At 37.7% G+C, this 24427-nt stretch overlaps 1 protein-coding gene across 2 annotated transcripts in view; it reads left to right on the top strand.

Annotated features, from left to right (window-relative positions):
• COPG2 (COPI coat complex subunit gamma 2) overlaps positions 1-24427 on the top strand; it is a 195533-nt gene that overhangs the window by 1777 nt on the left and 169329 nt on the right. For both annotated transcript variants that reach the window (XM_058297360.2, XM_058297361.2), the window contains exons 3-4: positions 164-244; positions 2843-2914. In XM_058297360.2, the coding sequence (XP_058153343.1) occupies positions 164-244; positions 2843-2914 (153 nt within the window). The remainder of the gene's footprint in view (positions 1-163; positions 245-2842; positions 2915-24427) is intronic.

Raw genomic sequence — 24427 nt, 5'->3', positions numbered from 1 at the left:
GAATGAATTCGAAGGTATAGAGTGGAAAATCAAGGTCACATCAAATAATTGATCGTATTATCATAATAAATTGAAAACTATAGGCCACTAACATTATTTGGACATTGTAATTAAAATATATAATCTGTTTTATTAAAGCTGGTTTTTTTAAATGTTTCCGTAGGCTCGTATATTCAATGAAACTCCCATTAATCCAAGAAGATGTTTGCATATTCTTACCAAGATTCTTTACTTACTCAACCAGGTAAATTATTTTGATTTTCTTCAGATTTGTGTCTTGAAATAAAAATATATGCCATGTACTGAATTACTTTCTGGAAAGTAATTTTTAAGAATCCATTTAAGTTTTAAATCTGCAGTGTTTGATTAACATACTAATATATAAAATGTCTTGAGTACAGGACATTTCTTTTGTATTCATAAGATACTAAGCTAGCTAAGCATATAGTAGATGCTCAATAAATATTGATTTGAATTTAACAAGTATTAATTAGTGTTAGAACATGTTGTTTACCTTTGTGCAGAGGTCTTTATGTCCTTCCAGAAATATAGTGCAAAATTTTAGAAAATTTCAGACACACATTTTGCTTTTTTTTTTTTTTTTTTGTAAATTAGCCCATACCTTTGATTCTAATATTTAGATTTTATATTTATTATCTCTACTTCACTGCTAACTAGTAGTATGATTCTGGGCAAGTACTTAACTGTTTTGTCCCTTAATTTCCTTTTCTGTAAATGGGGATCATAGTAATATCTGTTTTATAAAGTTATAAAAATTAAATGAGATAATAAATGTAGAGCACTGAGAGTAGTGCTCGACATATAGTAAGTATTCAGAAATAGTTCTCATTTGGTCATTCAGCAAATATTAATTGCATACCTGCTATGTTCTATGTATTCTAGGTACTGGGCACAGAGCAGATAAAACCAACACAAAATTGGCTCTCATGGAACTTAGATTCTGCTTATTATTTTTGTTAATTTTATTTTTTCTTGTGGATTTTGCCTCAGACTAAAAATCTCATGAAGTTACTAGGTACTTAGAAAATGTGATTTTATTTCTTAAATGCATACACAGACACATATCTTGGGTGGTTTACACATGGTGCTAAGAAGACTGTGGTTTCCAATTTGCATTCCTTGTGAATGTTTATCTTTACTCTGAATCATGACTAAAGATATCATCTAGAGATTTAATAAATTTTTGTTTGCGAATGGAGACTGAACGACAAACATATTTTTAAATAAAATGTATCTGTTTACTGACATCACATCCTGCAGCATTTTAAAAATATTTAAGGCAAAGTCAGTTTAATTTCACTTTTTATAGCACACATTGTGCCCAAGTTGGCTAAATCCATTTTATAAGCAGTATTTTGAGTTGTTGAACTTGGTTCAGAGTAGAATATATTCTTATATTGGCTAGTACCTCTCTGATGGGATAATTCATGTCGAAACAGTTAATTATCTTGATAAGGAAATTAACAAGCACAGTCTGAACTATCAACACAGTTAAGTACATAAATAGTTTGGGAACCTTAGTTTTATCTCTTTCCCTAGTTCTTGGTAAAGCTTTATGGAAAAATGCGTTTTTTTTTAGGAGGTACTAGGGCTCAAACCCAGGACCTCGTGCATGGGAAGCAGGTGCTCAACCACTTGAACTACATCCGTTCCCCATGGAAAAATACTTTCAAATTTTTATCATAGTTGACATATCTGTATGTTCACTGAGTTGAAAGTCAGAAAGTAGGGATTTAGGATTTACCAACATGACTGAAAATTGTATGAACTGGTAGGCGTTCAGTAAAATTTTTATGAGAGTAAAAAGAGAATCTCTTTCTGATGAGTGAGATGGATTCTCTGATTTAAATAATTTAAATAACTCCTATTTTACTTTGCCTTTCACCTTAAACTTGCAAAGTTTTTCATCAAAATTTGTTTATTCTTACCATTCTTACATAGATGATAAATAGATTGAGGACTAATTATATTTTATGTGAAATCTGAAGCTCTGGAAAGTAATAGAGTCTAACATAGGATTGCTCACAATGAAGAAATTAAATATTGAAATGGTAATATTTTAGGAAGTCTATGGTCTATAGTTTTCTTAATGTTAATAGAAAAAATTATCCAAGACCTCGCTACTCAGAATTGTGGTCCCTGGATCCAGCAACTTTTGCATCATTGGGAGCTTGCTAGAAATACAGAATCTTAGGCTTTATCCCAGAGCTACTGAATCAGAATCTGCCTTTCAACAAGAACTCCAGATGATTTGCTTATGAAGCTGTGATCTAAAACATGTTTTTAGGGGTCCTAGCTGTTAGTGTGAGACTGTTACCTGCTCTTTAAAAGCCTTATTTTGTATATGATGAAGCTGTTTGCTCCCCTTTTGGTTGGGCCGTTTTTTGCTAGGATCTTTAATAGGTAGTTCTTTGCTGTTTAATATATACAATGCTCCTATGATATGTCAGGCATTGTGGTGGCCATTGGGTTATAGAAATGTTAAAGTATGGTTTCCTGTTCTGATGAGAAACTACGTGCCATGATTTTTTACTTCCTTGCAATTCACAGTTCTTCAGGGAAACTAAAACAGTTCTGGCTAAAAGGTTAGAAATCACTATCCTGTAACTTTCATAGCAAGATTTGTTTTACTGAATTATTTTAAATGAGTGGATAAATAGACGTGTGTTTATAAATTGAAAACCAGAAAAGTAGTAAGGAGGCAGAAAGTTTATAAATAGCTTTTCCCCTGAGTTTTAAAAGATTTTTGCAGAATTATATTAAAGAGAAAAATCCCTTTTTTTTTTTTTAGCATTTTAAAAATTGTTTTAAATTTTACTAGGGTGAACACTTTGGAACTACTGAAGCCACAGAAGCCTTCTTTGCAATGACTCGATTGTTTCAGTCTAATGATGTAAGTCTTTTTTATTCTTTTAGGCTGAGATACTCTCTTTTATTTGTTTTCCTCAGGGAACTTAGAGTGTTGTAAATTATGAAGCGTTGCTTGAAATGCTGAAAATTACTTATAAATGCTCATTAAAGGACATGTGAAAATGAAGACATATAAAATAAAGCTTTTAACCCATAGATCTACCATCCAAGCATAAAAAAACAATATCTAGCTTTTGGCATGACACTGCAAAGACAGGCTGGCAGAGAGGTCAGTCATCATAGTTACTAACCTCTAAGTTCTTAGTCAAGTTTGCTGTTGGACAGCAGAGCTGGCAATTGAGAAGATCCAGATGTATAGTGGAGAGGAGGACATGGAGCAGGGAAGAAGAGTGAAGACAAACTGGAAACTGCTAGCACTTCTGCGTCTGTCTCCCATGACCTCTAACCACCCTGACTTTCAGAGCATAATGGCTACTACTTTATGTCTGTCTTCTAGATATCAAACATATTTCTCTTTTGCATACTTGTAACTCAGACCTTATAGGGAGAAGGATTCTGGGAAACATAGGTTCAGTTTAGCCAAAATGATGTTCAAAACTACCCCATCCTACTCTTATCAACTTGGTATCCATGAACATCTCTTTTAATCATATTTAACTTCTAAATAATGATGCTAATAAAATCACGTTTCTACCTATCATCATGTGTCTCTCATTGTAGACCTAAAACATGCTTTCCTCCCCCAAAGAGGATACAAAGTTTTATCTATCTTTAGATGATGTTCTTTCTTCTAGCTGAGACACATGCCTCTTCTATATTCCTTAACTTAAATACTGATATATAAGTATATATACTCTTAATATATCTCATTTCAACTGGGTGGGGAAATAGGAGGGAAAGAAAAAGAAAGGAAAATTATTGATCAGTTTATAAATATAATCATTTCAAAATAAAGGAGGAAAATTCATAATGATAATAGTTTTCATTGCCTATTCCCTTTACTATCAGCAAGCTCCTCAGCACATTCCTTGCCTGGGAAGGTGACCCAAACTTTTATTTTTTGAATGTTAATACAGGCCTGCCTGTATTAACCTTTCCATTACCCAATTGTAGTTTTTCATGATTTTCACAGGACATGGGAATACTAAGGGGTATCATAGAGGATTGCCACCATGTTTCTTTTTATCTCCATTGTGTATTAATATCTCACTTTCTCCTTGTTAATCTGGATCAGTCATCCCAGCCTTTACAATAACCTCCTTCTTTGCCTATTAGCTCACTGGCGTGAGGACCCCAAAGTGGCAAGGTGGCAGTCTCAATTTTCAGTTTAGTGAAACTATTTCTCTGTCTCTTTGTAGGAATGAAAAAAGGTTCAGGGGAGGTGTACAGAATTTTTGCTGGTTTATCATTAGGGGTGATAGTGAGAGGAGCCACTTCCATTTCAAAACTTGATTCCTGGAACCATGAATTCTGACTATGGGAGGCACATGTATTGGTTGTTGATTTAAAATATATACTCCATCGTGCCCTGTAAAGTGTTGTTACCCAACTGGCACCCTACTGTAAATAAGTCTTCAAAAAGCCATTCCTGTTCTAACAGGCCACCTGCTTAAGGGTCATGGGGATTTTGAGTTTATTATTGCACTTTACTTGCCATAAAATGAGTTCTCTTGTCAGAAGCAGTATGGTGCAGGATAACATGATGGTGAATAGGGCATTCTGTAAATCCATGGATGGAGTTTTGGAAGACACATTATGAGCAGGGATAGCAGAATAAGTATTTTGGGTAGAACAAAATGTTATTCCCTTCATATTAGAAGTGGTCTGGTCTCTTGTAATCAACCTGTCACCATGGGGGCTGGTTGATTTCCCCATGAATTGTCTGTGTTAGAGGCTTAGTGTTTTTGTTTGTTTGCTTGTTTGTGTTTTGTTGCTGGCAGGTTATATATTCAACAGTGGTAATAGTCGTATTAACCTTGGTGAGTGGAAATCCATGTTACTGAGTCCATACCTAACCTCCATACCTGCTACTATGGCCACTTTGTTTATGAGTTTATAGGACAAGAACAAGGATGATTGGAGAAAGTGAGTGTAGAATGGGTCATCTTGTCCACCTTTTATTAAGGTCCTATGTTGCTGAAGTTGCTCTTTGGTGAGAATTCACATACACAAGTATCTTCACACTTTGTACCTATTCAGAGGGATCTGTCCACATACCTCCTCCCCAGACATCCTTGTCACTAATTTCTCCTTGTATTTCTTCCAAGTCCCTAACCATCTACCCAAACCATTATTCACTACCCATGAATTAATGTAGATCTATACCACTTGCCATCACACCTTCTCAGCAAAATTACCAACCAGGTACAAGTCTTTGGAGTCTGCCCACTAGGAGGATTCTCTTAACCACTGTCTTTCAGGGCCATCCTGGAGTAGGTCTAGTCTACTTTTGGATGGTATTGCAGAACCATCTGTAAACCAGGCCTTAGTCAATTGGTCATGGGTGCAGGTTAAATAGGAGGCAATGTAGTAGGAGTAGCCTTTTGCTTGTGTAACTTATTTGTGCTCTAACCTGATCTTTTATTACCACTTCCACTTGATGATGGGGTGCTGCTGTGCATATTCAACTTTATGATTTAATGCATCAGGTAACATCTAGTTCATGATGGGCAATTTAGGTCACATGGTAGCTTAGTGGCCCATGGTTAAGCATTAAGTCTCTGCTCTGATCCAGTAACATGCCAGACACTGTTTCTCGAAAGGAGAAAAAATTGGTATCTGCAGAGGATGGTGTACCATAACTCCATTTCAAAACCTAAAGGTCTGCACTGTAATTCACCTCTAGGAATCTACCAAAGGTTTCATCTGTCATAGATGCTTCAAAAACCATCACTCTGCTGGATCATGTGGCCCAAGTGGCAGAGCAGCTTACATGGCAGACTGTTTCAGTTGCAGAACCTGTTCTTATTCTGGGCCCCACTTATAACTGGCAGTTTTTTGAGGTTTTTGAGTAGATAGGTTGGAATAGCATGCCCAAATAAGGTATGTATTACCTCCCAAACCAGAAGGCCCAATAGGCATTGTGCCTTTTTTCTTGTGCTGTCTAGTGACAGCAACTTATCCTTTACCTTGAAAGAGATATCTCTATAGTGCTAGACATCAAGAAATTGCTCCAAGGTGAGTGGCCTCTGAATTTTTGTGGGATTTACTACACTAAAATCTAATACACAAGTCTGTTACTAAGGTGTCTAGGGTTGTTGCTAACTCTGCTTAGGCCCAGTTAGCCTGATATCATTGCTGTAGTGAACCAGTGTGATATCCTTTGGAATAGAGAAGTGATAAAGACTTTGCAGGCTAGATTATGACAGAAAGTTAAGGAGTTGATTTAGGCCTGGAGGTAGGACAATGAAGGTATACTGCTAGCTAAAAATAAACTGCTTCTAGTGGTCTTTGCTAACAGATAAAGAAGGGAAAAATATTTGCTAGATCAAGAGCTGCGTATCAGTGCCAGGGGATATGTTTTTGTTCTAATAGTGAAATCACACCTGGAATAGCAGCTGTAATGGGATTCACTATCTGATTAAGTTTATGAAAATCCAGTGTCACTCAGTGAAAATCCATCTATCTTCTGTATGGTCCAGATAAGCAGATTGAATGGAAATGTGTTATGAATCACCGCTTCTATGTCTTTCAAGTCCTTGGTGGTAGCATGAATTTCTGCAATCCCTCTGAAGGGTACAGTATTGTACCATTTTGTTCAGTAGAGGCAGACCTGGTGATCTCCATTTGTCCTTTCCTACCACAATAATTCTTCCATTGGCCAGGGATCCAATGTAGGGATTCTACCAGTTGTTGAGTTCTCACTATACCTACTTGTGCCTAATTATGCTTTGCGAAATTTGGAAGTAACATAGGATAAGTTTGAGAACCCACTGGGCTCACTGTGAGACAGACCTGAGCTAAAATTCTGTTGATGCCCTTGCCTCCATATTACCTACCCTGATTAGTGGACCACAGTGACATTCTGAGTCTTCAGGAATTAGGGTTGGTTCAGAGAATGTTTCCAGTGATCGCTGAAAAGTTTGGGGTTGTTTTCACTTCACAGTACATAATCACCCATGTTGCAGGTCATTTATGCAGAAGTATATGGTATAAATATCCACTTACGTAAGTGTATTCCTACACTTTTATTCAAGAAATTCTACATCTGTGTACTAGCTCACATCTGGCAATTAGTTAATGGGCTACAACTTTCTGTTTTGGTGATTCAAGTCAAACTTCCATTCACCAGACCTGAAGCTGAGACTTTTATAGGCTACCAATGTGTTTCAGTCCTAGAGATACCACAATCAATTAGCCAGAGCCAAATATATATGTGAGTTAAAGCATTTTGATTGCTGCTTTGGCTCTGCTGCCCTCTACAGTAACCACACCGAACTTGTCTCTGGCAATTAAGTGCCACCATTTGGCCCCCACCACACCAGGATGTCACTATCCCCTTTGGATTCAGAGTACCCAGTTCTATAGTAGTCCTTCTTTCCTACAGAGAATAGCTACTTCAGAACTCTTCAAGGATTGCCTGCTCCAAAGTATTCTCAAAGCTGGTGCTCTGGGACCCTCTTGGGAAACAGTTAGGGAATAAGTAAGCCAGTCTTACAAAATAAATCTACTTTACCATTCCAATCTCCCTAATTATTTGGATGTCTCCCTCTTATGTATACCAAGGAAGCTCTAGTATTTCAACTTCTTTCAGTGTAGACTACCTTTGGGTCCAGCTTTCAGTCAACCAACCAAGCAAATTGTTAGATCCATTTCTAGCCACTCAAGCTAACACATAGAATCTAGAATCTTTGCTTAGTCTACCTTTGTCAGCAAATCTATCTGATCCAGCACCCCTCAGATCTGTTCCCATACTTATCTCCCAGCTTTTTGTTGACATAAATTGGTCAAATCTTGCCATTCTTTTGCATATCATCACAGGTCATATTTTGGACCTGACTCCCTGATTCTCCTGGGATTTGAGTTTGATTATGTGTTTAGATAATGAGAAGTTGTAGGAGTAGGTCCTCAGAAACACCAGCAATCCCCTTACAGCAAATATCCCAAAGGAGGCCATTTTACATTCTTCAGGCAAAGGGTGACTGATTTTCTCAGTCATGGGATACAGAATTACTTCCACTCACAAGGGAGGCTTTGCAGAATTTACAGATTCAGGCTATTCCACTTCATCAGAATCTGTCTACAAGTCCCCATCCCAATTCTCAGGGTCCCACTCCTTCCTAGTCAATGTCCTAACTTTAACATAAGATGCTCTGCAAGGTTACAAGTTGAATTTGCATTGTAATTCAGGCACCTGCAGGGTATGTTTTTCAAAAATCTCAGCCCTGTGACCGCATGAAGTATGACTTTCTTTTAAAGTAGGAATAGGCAATTTCTGGTCCCTTACTCAAACTTGGGCTGGGAATTTAAAACTAAACTCATCACTTTATTTCCCCAAATTCTTCAGTACATTTAAAAAGAACCAATTAACCCAATGTACAATTTGTTTTCACTAAAATATTCTATGATAGCAACTACTTGGTTACCTGGAGTCTTGTCTTCTATAGGACCTTGATTGCACTTGTCTTACAGGTGATAACTTAAATAACTATTTTGTCATGGCATGCCATGAACTGCCAAGTGTCCTTTTTACCACTGGAAACAGGGTCATTAATGCTTTTAATCAAATCAAAGAACCAATTTCATAGTCCCCTCTTTTAGGTCCTCTTTCCCTTTAATCACTTCCTATGGCAATAATTGGAGGTTCAGTCAAGGAAGTAGAACCTCTAGAACATTATGGAATAAGGTAATTATTAAAGGAAGTAGATTAGAAAGCTAGGCATTTCTAGTTGCAGAGTGGAGCCACAAATGGGAGCTGGGTATGAAAGTCAGCAAAGGCTGTTGCTTTATTGTAGCTCTATGATACTGCAGCCTAAGTATCTTTGGGTGGGCTCAAGATGATTGTTGATCAGAGGGCTGGCAGTTGGGAAGAAGGGCAGGGAAGAGGACACAGAGGAGGGAAGAAATAGAATGAGGACAAACTGGAAACCTCTAGCACAGAGGTTCCCAGTGGGAGTTAATTTTGTTCCCCAGGAGACATTTGGCAATGTCTGGAGATAATTTTGATTGTTTCAAATGAGGGAGGTGGTGGTGGTGGTGGTGATAGTGGCATCTAGTGAGCAGAGGCTGGGTATGCTGCTAAACATTTGCAGTGCACAGGGCAGCCCACCACAACAAATAATTATCTCATCCAAATGTCAGTAGTATTCCTCCAGCCTCTTAACTTTCAGAACATAATGGCTGCCACTTCATTTGTAGCTCCCAAATGCCATGTAAATTTCCCTTTTGGCCATTTAACTTGGAACAAAACAGGGAACAGGATTCTAGGAAACAGTTGTAGTCTAGCCAAATTGACAAAGTAGTAAACCACTAGAAGAGATGTTTTAGCACCCTTGTATACTAATGTGACTGTTCAGAATAAAGGGAAATGATGCCAAAGAGGAAGTAATAATTGTTGCAACTGTGTCCATGAGCAGGCAAGAGGGATGGATTCCAATGTATTAATGGCAGGGTTGGCTTTAGTTAGTAGGGCAGAATAGTTCATTCAAGAATAGGACAACAGGAACATATATCAGATGTAGTAGGTTGGCAATTTTTGAGGTGGGAGATGTGGAAGTTCTTTTCCGACTGTTTCATTTCATCATGAAGTGGGAAATGAGTTTATCAGGGAGTGAGTATGGGGGGTAGGATTTGTAGGTTTGTAAGGAAAATAAATCATGAAATAGTTTTCTAGGAGAATGGGAAAGTAAAAGGATTAGGAAAAAAGTAAGATTGTTGGATAGCACTAAAGGCCATTTGAAATTAGTGGTCATGAATTTAAAGTATTACCAGGCAGCATGGCATGTATTTTTCTCCAACCACAGGTTGCAGGTTAAAGGATAGAAGGGGTAGTGATTGGATTTAATCAAGTTTGGGGTTTTGCCAGATTTGTAAACTGAAAGGAGTAGGAGCAAGGAAATTGAGTGATTGAAATACTGACTGGAATCTATGCCTCATGAGAAGTGAAGTAAGAACAGGAGGCTAATTGAGAAAGTAAAAAGTTGGTAGGATCAATGATTATAGGTGCTAATAGAGTGAATAAAATTTCAATGTCAAGGTATTAGAAGGATTTGTGGTTGGAGAGTAAGATGCTTGGAAATGAAATTTGGAAAGTGGTGCAGTAGTTGATGTAGAGTGACAATGGAAGTGAGTGATTGAAGTAGAAAAGACGACAAGATCATTGGAGATGAAGAGGTCAAGGAATGGAGAGGTCAGAGTTTTAGAAATATCTGTATGGATATGAAAGTCATTAATAATTATCAGGGTAATATTGGAGAGAGTGACAGTGAATAAGGCATTGAAAATAGTATTAAATATTACAAGGGAAGCAATAAGGAATGGTGGCAGGTGATACAGTCTAATGGCACATAAGCTTTAAAGACAGAGTATTTTAGGGAAAGAAGGAGGTGCAGTGATTTTCATTTACAAAAATTTTTTTTGATGTACCGGGGCTGGGGATTGAACTCAGGACCTCGTATGTGGGAAGCCAGCACTCAACCACTGAGTCACATCAGTTCCCCTGAATGACACAGAAAGTAGAATTCCCCTCTCATCCACAGTTTTCCTTATTATTGACATTTTGCATTAATGTGGTATTTTTGTTACAGTTGATGAAACAATATTATAATTCTGCTATTAACTATAGCTTACAGTTGGCATTAGGGTCCACTCTGTGTTGTACAGTTCTGTTTTTTTATTGTGTGTGTGTATATGGTAACTTACATAAAACCTAAAATTTCCTTTTTATCCCTTTTAAATATACAATTTGATGGTATTAATTATATTCCCAAAATTGTGTCTCCGTCACTATTATCCATTGACAAAACTCCTCTACTCTGAACAGAAACTCTGTACCAGTTAAACTTTCACTTCCCGTTCCACTCCTCCCCAGGTCCCTGGTAACATGTATAAGCATGCCTTATTGTATTGTGCTTTGCTTTATTGCTCTTGGCAGATTTTAAAAAAATAATAAATTGAAGCTTTGTGGCACCCCTGTACTGAACAAGTCTGTCAGCACCATTTTTCCAACAGCATGTGCCCACTTTGTTTCTCTGTGCCACATATTGGAAATTATGTATTTCAAACTTTTTCATTATTATTACATCTGCTCTGGTGATCTGCAATCAGTGATCCTTGATGTTACAATTGTAATTGTTTTGGAGTGACATGAACCAAGCCCAAATAAGATGCCTAACTTCATCAATAAATGTTACTGATGTTCTGACTGCCCCATCCACTTGCTATTTTCTTGTCTCTCTCCCTCTCCTTCACTTCAGCCTCCCTATTCCCTGAGACACAATAATATTGAAGTAAGGCCAATTAATAACCCTACAATGGCCTCTAATTCTTCAAGTGAAAGGAAGAGTTGCATGTCTCTCACTTGAAATAAAAAATGAGAAATAATTAAGCTTACTGAGGAAGGAAGGTTGAAAGCTGAGATAGGCCAAAAACTAGGCCTCTTTGTGCCAAACAGCCAGGTTTTGAAGGAAAAGGAAAAAAGTTCTCAAAGGAAATTAAAGTGTTGCTCCAGTAAACACATGAATGATAAGAAAGCAAAAGAGCTATATTGCTGAGTTTTAATGGTCTGGATAGAAGATCAAACCAACCACAACATTCCCTTATTCCAAAACTTAATCAAGAGCAAGGCCCTAACTCTTTAATTCTGTGAAGGCTGAGAGAGGTAAGGAAGCTGCAGAGAAAAGTTTGAAGCTAGTAGAGGTTGGCTCATGAGGTTTAAGGAAAGAAGCTACCTCTGTAACATAAAATGCAAGGTTAAGCAACAAATGGTGATGTAGTAGCTATAGCAAGTTATCCAGAAGATGTAGCTAACATCACTGATGAATTTGGTTACACTAAAAAACAGATTTTCAATGTAGACAAAACAGGCTTCTTTTGGAAGAAGATACCATCTAGGTCTTTCATAGCTAGAGATATCAATGCCTAGCTTCAAAGCTTCAAAGGAGAGGCTTACTCTCTTGTTAGGGGTTAATGCAACTTTAAGTTGAAGCCAGTGCTCACTTACCATTCCAAAAATTCCTAGGACCTTTAAAAATTATGCTAAATCTACTCTGCCTCTGCTTAATAAATGGAACAACAGAGCCTAGACGATAGCACATCTGTTTACAACATGGTTTACTGAATATTTTAAGCCCACTGTTGAGATCTACTGCCCAGAAAAATGATTCTTTTCAAAATATTATTGCTCATTGACAATATACTTGGTCACCCAAGATCTCTGATGGAGATGTAAAATGAGATAATACAATGTCCATTCTGCAACCCATGGGTCAAGGAGTAATTTTGAATTTTAGATCTTATTATGTAAGAAGTACATTTCATAAGGCTATAGCTGCTGTAAATAGTGATTCCTCTGATGAATTTGGGCAAAGTAAATAGAAAACCTTCTGGAAAGGATTCACCATTATAGATGCCATTAAGAACATTTGTGATTTATGGGAAGAGGTCAAAATAACGACATTAACAGGAATTTGGAAGAAGTTGATTTCAACCCTCATGGATGGTTTTGATGCGTTCAGGACTTTAGTGGAGAATGTAACTGCAGATACATTGGAGATAATAAGAGAACTAGAATTAGCAGTGGAGCCTGAAGACATGACTGAATCTCTGCAATCTTATGATAAAACTTGAATGGATGAGGAGTTCCTTCTTATGGCTGAGCAAAGAAAGTGGCTTCTTGAGATGGAATCTACTCCTGGTAAAGATGCTATGAACTTTGTTGAAATGGCAACAAAGGATTTATAATACCACATAAACTAAGGTGATCAAGCAGTGGCAAGGTTTGAGAGGATTGACTCCAATTTTGAAAGAAGTACTACTGTGGGAAGAATGTTATCAAATAGCATTGCATGCTACAGAGAAATCTTTTGTGAAAGGACAAGCCAAATGATGTAGCACATGTCATTGCCACAGACACCCCAACCATCAGCATCCACCACTCTGATCAGTCAGCAGCCATCAACACTGAGGCAACACCCTCTACCAGCAAAAAGATTATGACTTGCTGAAGGCTCAGATGATGGTTAACATTTTTTTAGCAGTAAAGTATTTTAATGTGTGTTGTTTTTTTAAAAAAACAATGATTTTGTACAGTATAGTGTAACCATAACTTTCATATGCTCTTGGAAACAAACAAACAAAACCCATATGACTCATTTTATTGTGATATTCGCTTTATTCTGGTGGTCTGGAACCAAACCTGCAATATCTCCAAGGTATACCTGCATTCTAGTGTCTGAGTTTATGACTTTGCGTATTCTTATTTCATGTAGGTGATATCATACATTATTTGTCCTTTCATGTCTGACTTATTTACTTAACATGATATCTTCATGGTTCATCCACATTGCAGCATGCATCAAGACATCATTCCTTTTTTACAGCTGAATAATATTTGATTGTATGTATATACCACATATTGTTAATCTTTTATCTGTTGATGGACACTTGGGTTGCTTCCAGTTTTTGGCAATTGTGAATAAAACCACCGTGAACATTGTTGTGCAAATATCTGTTTGAATCCCTGCTTTCACTTCTTTGGGGAATATACTTAGAACTAGGATTCCTGGGTCATATGGTAATTCTGTATTTAACATTCTGAGGAATTAAAAACCATTTTCCACAGTGGCTGCACTATTTTACATTTCTGCCAGCAATGTAGGAAGGTTTCTATTTCTCCACATCCTCTTCAAAACTTGTTACTTTCCTTTTTCTTTTTTTTTTAACAGTAGCCATTCCAGTGGATGTGAGATGGTATCTCATTTTTTTTTTTTTTTTTTAAGATTTCTTTCTTTCTTTCTCTCCCTGACTCCCCATGCTCTGTGTCCATTCACTGTGTGTTCTGTGTCTGCTTGTATTCTCATCTGGCGGCACTGGGGATCTGTGTCTCTTTTTGTTGTGTTATCTTGCTGCGTCAGCTCTCTGTGTGTGTGGTGCCACTCCTGGGCAGGCTGTGGTTTTGCCTGGGGCAGTGCTCCTTGCTCAGGGGCCGCTTGTGTGTGTGTAGGGGGCACCCTTATGCAGGGACATCCCTGCGTGGGCCAGCACTCCTTGTGTGCAGCAGCATTGCGCGTGGGCCAGCTCACCACATGAGCCAGGAGACCCTGGGCATCGAACCCTTGGACATCCTATGTGGTAGGTGGATGCTTTATCTGTTGAGCCACATCCACTTCCCTCATTGTGGTTTTGATTTGCATTCCCTGATGGCTAATGATGTTAAATTTCTTTTCCTTTTCCTGTATTTATTAGCCACTTATATATCTTCTTTGGAAAAGTGTCTATTTGAATCTTTTTCCCATTTTTTAATTGGCTTATCTTTTTATTGTTGAGTTGTAGGAGTTCTTTATATATTCTGTATATTAAACCCTTATCAGTTCTTTTATCCATTGTAAGCTGATTTTTGTATATGGTATGAAGTAGGGATTCCACTTTAATTATTTTGCATATGGCTATCCAGCTCCCTAACACCATTTATTGAAGAACCTATTCTTTCCCCATTGAGTAGACTTGCCACCTTTTTCAAAAATCAGTTGGCCAAAGATGTGAGGGTTTATTTGTGACTTTCTATTTGATTCCATTGGTCTACATGTCTGTCCTTGTGCTAGTACAATGCTGTTTTGTACGGAGTTTTAAAGCAGGAAATGTGAGTCCTCCAACATTGTTCTTCTTTTTCAAGATGGTTTTGGGTATTTGGGTCCGTTTGTCTTCCATATGAATTTCATGATTGGCATTTCCATTTCTGCAAAAAAGTCTGTGGAATTTTGATTGCGATTGCATTGAGTCTGTAAATCACTTTGGGTAGAATTGACAACAATATTTGATCTTCCAATCCATGAGCATGGAATGTCCTTGCATTTATTTAGGTCATCTTTGATTTCTTTCAGCAATGTTTTAAGTTGTCCAGGTACATGTCCTTTACATCCTTGGTTAATGTTATTCATGGATATATGATTCTTTTAGTTGCTAATGTAAATAGAGTACTTTTCTTAATTTCCTGTTTAGATTGTTCTTTACTAAGGTATAGAAACACCACTGATTTTTTTTTATTTTTAATATTTTATAGATTTTCCTTTCCTACTATGCAAGAAGATTTGTGTCTTATTAAGTGATGTTTATAATTTTACACTTGCTTTTTAATTATTTTATCAGAAATATTTTACAGATTAACACATAACTTTGTTACATTACTATGTACTCTAAGTTTTAAAACCATGATAGGTGTTTATATTTTAGTTTTCTTCTCTGCTGATAAGGATAATAATATCCCCTGCCTGGGGTTTTTGTGCATATGGATGACATATATGAAGTCCCTCCTCAAGGCTTGGCACTTATGAGGCACTACACAGTAACTGTTTTTTTGTTTTGTTTTAATTTTTAAAAAATTTATCCCCCCCCTAGTTGTCTGCTCTCTGTGTCCATTCACTATGTGTTCTTCTGTGACCGCTTCTATCCTTATCAGCGGCACTGGGAATCTGTCTCTTTTTGTTGTGTTATCTTGCTGCATCAGCTCTCCGTGTGTGTGGCGCCATTCCTGGGCAGGCTGCACTTTCTTTCATGCTGGGCAGCTCTCCTTACAGGGTGCACTCCTTGTGCATGGGGCTCCCCTATGTGGGGGACACCCCTGAGTGGCACGGCACTCCTGTGTGGCATTGCACTCCTTGGCACGCATCAGCACTGCGCATGGGCCAGTTCCACACGGGTCAAGGAAGCCCGCGGTTTGAACCGCGGACCTCCCATGTGGTAGGCGGACGCCCTATCCATTGGGCCAAGTCTGCTTCACCACAGTAACTATTTTTGAAATAATTATAGCAGTAAGCAGCTTTATTAAGGATTTGTACCAGTTTGCAGTGACACTAATAATGGATGAAGTTACTTATTTAGCGCCTCTAGCATTTGACACCTAATAATTTCTAAAACACCTTTTCCAATTTAAGTGAAAATGCTACCTCATTATTGTTCTAATTTGCATTCTATTATTAGTGAGAATGAACAGTTTGCATGTTGTAAATCAGCTACTGTTTTATGAAATGCTTTTGCCTCTTTTTCTATTAACGTTTAGTTTCTTATAAATTTTTTAAACAAACAGTTTTATTGATTAATAAAGCATACAGTCCATCCAAAGTATACAATCAGTTGTACTTGGTATAATCACATAGCTGTGCATTCATCACTTCAATCATTATTAAAGCATTTTCATTACTTCAATAATAGTAATAAACAAACACAAAAATTCTTCACCTCTCAATCTCTCTCTGCTTCCCCTGCTGTACATAACTGCTATTTCTGACTATTCTTACACATTTATTTATTAAGCAGTTTTATTGGGCTATATTTGTATACCATATAATCTACCCCAAGTATATAATCAATGGCTTTTAGTGTAATCACAATGTTGTACATTCATCACCACAAAAAATTTTAGAACCATTTCAGTACTCCAAAAGGGAAAACTCCACACCCCTTAGCAGTCTTTCCCCAGCCCTACATAGCCATCAGTTAAATTTCATGTTTATAAATTGATTTATACTTACATTTCTTATAAATAGAATCATACAGTATATAGTACTTTGGGTCTGTTTTCTTCCACTTAGCATAATGTTTTTTTTGGTCTGATATTAACATCTTGTAATAATAATATAAATTTGTTCAGCTTCAAAGAAAAAAGGTCTTCTGTATGCAATCGTCCATATTCATATTTCACCTGCAGTTTTACTATGCTATACAGTTCTGTGTTACATGTTTTAGTTTTCCTTTTAGTAATATATGTGACCCTAGACTTCCCCTTTAAAACACTTTCATACTCACATAAACATTATGTTGGGCTTTCACCTTTTAGAATTCATTTTCAAAGATTAACACACATCCTTTTTACCAATTCTGCACAAGTTAACCCTCAGCTTTCCATTCTCCAACCTCATTTTATTTTATGGTGACCTATATTCTAATTATTAACTCCATGAGTTTACACAGTATATTTAGTTCATAGTAGTGCAGTCATACAGTATTTGTCCTTTTGTGTCTTGCTTGCTTCACTCAGCATAATATCCTCCATGTTCATCCATGTTGTCATATGCTTTACAACTTCATTCCTCCTTACAAATGCTTAATAATCCATGGTATAAATACACCATTGTTTGTTTATCCATGCATTGATTGATGGACATCTGGGTTATTTCCATCTTTTGGAAATCCTGACTAATGCTGCTTTGGACATTGGTGTACAGATATCTGTTCATGTCACTGCTCTCAGTTCACCTGGGTATATACCCAGTGGTGGTATTTTAGGGTCACATGACAAATCTATATTTAACTTTGTAGGAACTGCCAAACAGTCCTCTGCAGTGGCTGTACCATTGTACATCTCCACCAACAGTGAATAAGTGTTCCTATCTCTCTACATCCTCTCCAACACTTGTAGTTTTCTGTCTTTTTAAGTGTCCATTCTTATAGGTATGAAATGACATTTCTTTGTAGTTTTTATTTGCATTTCCCTAATCGCCAGTGATGTTAAACATTTTTTCATGTGTTTTTGCCATTTGTATTTCTTCTTTGGACAGCTGTCTATTCAAGTCTTTTGCCCATTTTTGAATTGGGTCGTTGTCTTTTTATTGTTGAGTTGTAGCATCTCTTTATATATCATGGATATTAAAATCTTATTGGACATGTGATTTCCAAATATTTTTCTCCCATTGATTTGGCTGCGTTTTCACCCATTTGACAAAGTCCTGTGAGGTGCAGAATTGTTTCATTTTGAGGAGACCTCATATATCTATTTTTATTTTATTATGCATGCTTTGGGTATAAGGTCCAAGAAACCTCCACCTACCAAAATGTCTTCAAGATGTTTCCCTGTATTATCTACTAGTAGTTTTATAGTCCTGGCTTTTATATTTATGTCTTTGATCCATGTATACTTGATTCTTATATAGGGAGTGAGAAAGGGGTCCTCTTATATTCTTTTGGTTATGGATATCCAGCTCTCCCAGCACCATTTGTTGAAGAAACTGTTTTGTCCCAGTAATGTGGACTTGGTGGGTAAAAAACCAGTTGGCCATAGAGATAAGGGTTTATTTCTGGACTCTCAATTCTATTCCACTGATCATTGTGTCTATCCTTATGCCAGTACCATGCTATTTTGACCACTGTAGCTTTGTTATATGTTTCAAGGTCAGGCCATGAGAGTCCTCAACGTTGCTCTTCTTTTTTAGGATGCTTTTGACTATTTAGGTACACTTTCCCTTCCAAATGAATTTGGTAATTGCCTTTTCTATTTCTGTAAAATAGGCTGTTGGAATTTTGATTGGTATTGCATTGAATCTACTCATCAGTTTGGGTAGGATTGACATCTTCACGGTATTTAGTTTTTTTCCAGTTCTTGAACACAGAATATTTTTCCATTTGTTTATTTCTTCCTTGATTTCTTTTAGCATTGTGTAGTTTTCTAAATATAGGTCCTATTTGTCTTTGGTTAAATTGATTCCTAAGTATTGAATCTTTTTGTTGCTATTGTAAATAGAATTATTTTCTTGAGTTCCTCCTTGGATTGTTCAGGACTAGTGTACAAAAACATTATTGATTTTTGCATATTGATCTTGTATTCTGCCACTTTGCTGAACTCATTTATTAGCTTAAGTAGCATTGTCATAGACATTTCAGAATTTTCTAATTATAGAGTCATGTCATCTGCAAAAAGTGAGAGTTTTACTTCCTCTTTTCCTCTTTGGATTCCCCCCCCCCATTTTTCCTTGTGTAATTGCTTGCACTAGAACTTCTACCACAGTGTTGAATAATGATGGTGACAGTAGGCATCCTTGTCTTGTTTCTGATCTCAGAGGGAAAGCGTTCAGCCTTACCCATTGAGTACAGTGTTGACTGTGGTTTTTCATATATGCTCTTTATCATACTGAGGAACTTTTCTTCTATATTTCTAAAATATATATATTCCTATATTTTGAAGTTTGTTTGTTTTTCAGTCCAGAAAGGATGCTGCATTTTATTAAATGCCTTGTCTGTATCCATTGAGATGACCATGTGGTGTTTTTCCTTCAATTTGTTAATGTGGTGTATTGTGTTAATTGATTTTCTTGTGTTGAACCACTCTTGCATACTAATAATAAATCCCATTCAGTCTTGGTGAGCGAGTCTTTTGATATGCTATTGGGTTCTATTTGATAGTATTTTGTTGAGAGTTTTTGCATCTATGTTCATTAGAGTATTGACCTGAACTTTTCTTTTCTTGTAGTATCCTTAATATGGCTTTGGTATTAGGGTGATGTTGGCTTTATAAAATGTGTTGGGTAATTTTCCCTCTCTTCAATATTTGGAAGAGTTTAAACAAAATCGGTGTTAATTCTTCTAGAAGTGTTTGGTGGAATTCACTTGTGAAACCATCTGGTCCTGAACTTTTCTTTGTTGGGACATTTTTGATGACTGATTCAGTATCTTTAAATGTGATTGGTTTGGGAAGTGGACTTGGCCCAGTCGTTAGGGCATCCGTCTACCACATGGGAGGTCTGCGGTTCAAACCCCGGGCCTCCTTGACTGGTGTGAAGCTAGCCCATGTGCAGTGCTGATGCGTGCAAGGAGTGCCGTGCCACACGAGTGTCCCCTGTGTTGGGGAGCCCTATGCGCAAAGAGTGTGCCCCATAAGGAGAGCCACCCAGCGCTAAAGAAAGTGCAGCCTGCCCAGGAATGGTGCCGCCCACACAGAGAGCTGACATAACAAGATGATGCAATAAAAAGAAACACAGATTCCCATGCCACTAACAACAACAGAAGCGGGCAAAGAAGATGACGCAGCAAATAGACACAGAGAACAGACCACCGGGGCGGGGTGGGGGGGCGTGAATGGGGAGAGAAATAAATAAATAAATAAATCTTTTTTAAAAGCTGTGATTGGTTTGTTGAGTTCTTGTATTTCTTGTAGAGTCAGTGTAGGTTATTTGTGCATTTCTAGGAATTTGTCCATTTCACTTAGCTTGTCTAGTTTGTTAGCATATGGTTTCTCATAATATCCTTGTATGATCCTTTTTATTTCTGTGTGGTCAGTTATAACTTCCGCCCTTTCATTTCTGCCTTTAGTCATTTGCATCTTCTTTGTTTTTTTCTTTGTTAGTCTAGCTAAGGGTTTGTCAATTTTATCGATCTTCTCAAAGAACCAGTTTTTGGTTTTGTTGATTTTTCTCTTTTTTTTAATTCTCAATTTCATTTATTTCTGTTCTCCTTATTATTTCTTTTCTCCTGCTTGCTGGGGATGGGCTTGCTCTTCTTTTTCTAGTTTTTCCAGTTGTTCAGTTAGGTCTTTGATTTTAGTTCTTTCTTCTTCTTTATTATAGGCATTTAGGTCTATAAATTTCCCTTTCAGAACCACCTTAACTTTATCCCATAACTTTGGTTTTTTTTAGGAGGTACGAGGAACCCAGCACCTCATACATGGGAAATAGGCACTCAAACATGGAGCCACACCTTCTCCCCCCATAAGTTTTATATGTTGTATTTTGTTTTCATTCATCTCAATATATTAACTAATTTCTCTTAAATTTATTTCTTTGACCCACTTCATTATTTAGGAGTATGTTATTTAGCTCTACACATTTGTAAATTTTCCCTTTTCCCATCTATTATTGGTTTCCAGCATTCCATTATGATCTGAGAAGGGGACTTGTATAATTTCATTATATTTATATTTATTTAAACCTGCTTTGTGATTATTGGGAGGGAGGTTGTAAAGGCCAGCGAGTGCCTGCCTTTCTTAATTTCTTCAAGATGGCACTCTTCAGCAACCCTTTCGTTTCAAAACCTGGTTGGGGTATTTAGCTACCTCAGGCTATTCAGAGCCTCGCAAATCAAACTTCCTCAGAAGCTGTTCTCCAGCCTTTGCTGGCAGCCCCTTCCCTTTTCTTGGGTAGGAAATAATTCCATTCCTCTCTGCATCCTCCACAACCACACCTGGTCAGTAGGGAGGGTGTTTGTGGGAGTTGGATCTCTTTATTCTGGTCCCTGCTCCCAAAGCAAACAATGGTGAGGGCCTACCTGGCATGGACGTGCTCATGGGACACAGCAGACCAAATATGTTGGCCAAAAGCTGATTCAGCCTTTGGCTGCATCCATTTCTCTCTCATTTCCTGGAGAAGTGGATTCCTGTACCCCTTGTGTTCGTAGCTACTAGCCAGAGGCTGATGAATTCAAAGCTGTCTGCTCAGAGTGGGGGGGGGAAGGGTGCTAGCCTTTCTTTGATGGCTTAAACCTTAGACACTTTTCCCCCAGGCCATTTCTGCCTGTCCTCCTGCTATTTTTCTGGGTGACAAGTGAGTCTTCTGTCTCTTTAATTTACCATCTTCCTGGAAGTTTCACTCTAATGTTTTTTATCTCACCTATTGTGTGTTTCATTCCCATAAATTCTGCTATTTTTCTTTTCAGGTCTTCAAATTCTTCTTTGTGCTTGCCCAGTGTTCTTTTTTTTTTTTTTCAGTAGGTACTGGGGCTGGAGCTTGAACACCAGACCTTGTACATGGGAAAAGCTGGAGCTCAACCACTGTCAACCACTGAGCCACACTTGGCTCCCCTGAGTTGGTTTTTTTTTTCCCCCACTTATTTGCTTGTTGTTTTGTTTTTAGGAGGCATCAGGGACCAAACTTGGAACTTCCCATATTGGAAGCAGGCACTCAACTGCTTGAGCCACATCCACTCCCCCAGTGTCCTCTTGATGTCCTTTATCTCTTTAGCCATATTGTCTTTCACTCATTGATTTGATTTAATAGATTGGTATGAACCTTGTTGATTAGTTGTCTCAAATCTTGTGTCTCATCTGGGGCTTTGATATATTCCTTTGCTTGGACTATTTCTTCCATTTTCTTAGTATGGCTTTTGTATTTTGCTAATGTCTAGACATCTGATTATGATGGTGAGTTTACTCTGATGCTCAATTTCTCTCTCTTGCTCAGGATTTAGTGATAAGAGGCTGCAGGTTCCTGCTGTTGTTTGACTCTTTGTTCAGCCTATTCTAGGTCTTTAGGATTATCCCTGTTTAATTGCTTAAATCTGAGCCATGGACCCAGTAATGGGTTGCATACCCACTTACAAGGGCCTTTGCAAGGGCAGCTGTAAAGGCCGGAAAAAGCCCCTCTCGTTTACTTTTAATTTCCTCACATGCACTTCTTTGATCTGCCAGCAGATGGCGCTCTTCGACTACCATCTCAGTTCAAACCCTGGTGGGAGTGTGTTGGCTGCAACCCTGACAACAACAGTGTGACAGAGGATCTTGCCTCAAAGCTATTCAGAGGCTGGCAATTGAAACTTTCTCAGAGGCTGTTTTCCAGCCTTTGTTGGCAGCCCCCTCCCTTTTCCCTGGTAGGAAACAATTCCACTTCCCTGTGTGCTCTCAAAAACCAGTCCTGATCAGTATGGAGGGTTCTTGTGAGAATTGGATCTCTTTAGTCCCCTGCCAGGGCATGGCCCCACTTGGCCTGGAAGGGCTCCTGGGACACAGCAGACCAAATTTGTTTGCCAAAAGCTGAATCAGCCTTAGACTGCATCCCTGTCTCTCCCCTTCCCTGGGGAGGTAAATCCCTGCAGCTCCTCCCCACCTTAGGTGCTGGCCAGAGGCCAGAGAATTCAAAGCTTTCTGCCCAGAAGGTGGGGAATGGGTGCCAGCAGCTGTAACTGTAGCTTTAACTCATAGTGTTGCCATCAAGATTCTTTTCCTTTGCCCCTCTCTCTTCTGGGTGGTGTTCATCCTTCCCCTGGTGTCCTAAACCCTAGAACATATTTTTCCAGACCATTTCTGCCTGTCCTTTAGCTATTTTTCTGGGAGAGAAGTGAGTCCAGTGTCTCTCTAATGCACCATCTTCCCAGAAGTTCCTTCGTATCTTATCAATTTGTTTGAACTGTTTATACAATAAATAGTTTAATCCTTTAGTACATATGCTGTCTTATGTCCATTTTTATAATATATATTTTTTATTTTTATTAGAGAATTTGTAAGTTTACAAAACAATCATGCATAATGTGCAGAATTCTCATACATCACCCCACCACCAGTACCTTGCATTGTTGTGTAGTATTTGTTACAAATGAAGAAAGAACATCATCAAAATATTACTGCTAACTATAGCCTCAAAACTTATATTTGGTGTATTTTTTTCCATAAGCCACCCTGTTAACACCATGTATTGTTATTATACATTTGTCATAGTTCATGAAAGAATGGTCCCATATTTGTGCTGTTAACCACGGTCCATCATCAACCACAGTTCACTGTGTTACACAGTCTCATGCCTTGTACACTCAATTCAAAGTGTACACTCAGTGGCTCTCAGTTTTGTCACAGAGTTGTGATGTCATTGCCTCAGTCAATTTTAGAACATTTTTTCTTACTCCAATAGAAAAAAATCCCATCCCCCCCTATTATTGACCCTTAGCATTGATATAGTATCTTCCTTGCCATTGATGGAAGAATGTTATAATAGCTGTTAAATAAACTCCATAAGTTACATTAATTGTGTTTTTCCCATGTATCTCCATATTCTTAACACCTTGTAATAGAAATGTAAATTTGTTCTATTTCACAGAACATTCTTGAATTTGTACTATTAACCACAATCTGCATCCACTACTGAGTTCACTATATTATACATTCTCTAGATTATTCTCCAGCTTTCTTTCAGTTGACATTTATGTCCCTAGACTGTCCCTTTCAGCAGTCACATTTATAAGTCACCAGTGTGAGTTACATTCACTATAATGTATTACCATCAACTCTATTTCCATACATTTGCAATCAACCTAATTAAAAATTCTACATACATTAAGCCTCAGTACCCTTTCTCAGCCCTCATCGTATCTCCTAGAAACCTATACTCTAGATTTTTAACTCCACACATTTTCTCATAGTTTTTAGTTCATATTAATGAAACCATACAATAGTTGTCCTTTTGTGTCTGGCTTATTTCACTGAAGATAATGTTCTTGAAGTTAATCCCAAACACCACTGATTTTAGTATGTCAACCTTGTATGCTGTTACTTTGCCAAATTTATTAACCCTAGTGGCTGTGTTGTGGATTTTTCAGGATTCCCTATGTATAGGATCATGTCATCTGCAAATAGGGAGAGTTTTACTTCTTCCTTTTTAATTTTGGTGTCTCTTATTTCTTTTTCTTGCCACCTTCCAGTACAACGTTGAGTTATAGTGGTGACAGTGGGCATTGTTGCTTTGTTCCTCATCTTTGGGGGAAAGCCTTCAGTCAATGGTGACATTGAGTATGATGTGAGCAGTGGGTTTTTTATATATATCCTTTATTATGTTGAGGAAGCTTGCTTCTATTGCTAGTTTTTCTGAGTATTTTTATCAGGAAGGAGTGCTGGATTTTTTCAAGTGTCTAT

The sequence above is a fragment of the Dasypus novemcinctus genome, chromosome 5 (genome assembly GCF_030445035.2).
Source record: "Dasypus novemcinctus isolate mDasNov1 chromosome 5, mDasNov1.1.hap2, whole genome shotgun sequence".
In the NCBI taxonomy this organism is placed as follows: Eukaryota; Metazoa; Chordata; class Mammalia; order Cingulata; family Dasypodidae; genus Dasypus; species Dasypus novemcinctus.
This window is presented reverse-complemented; position numbering and strand designations above follow the sequence as displayed.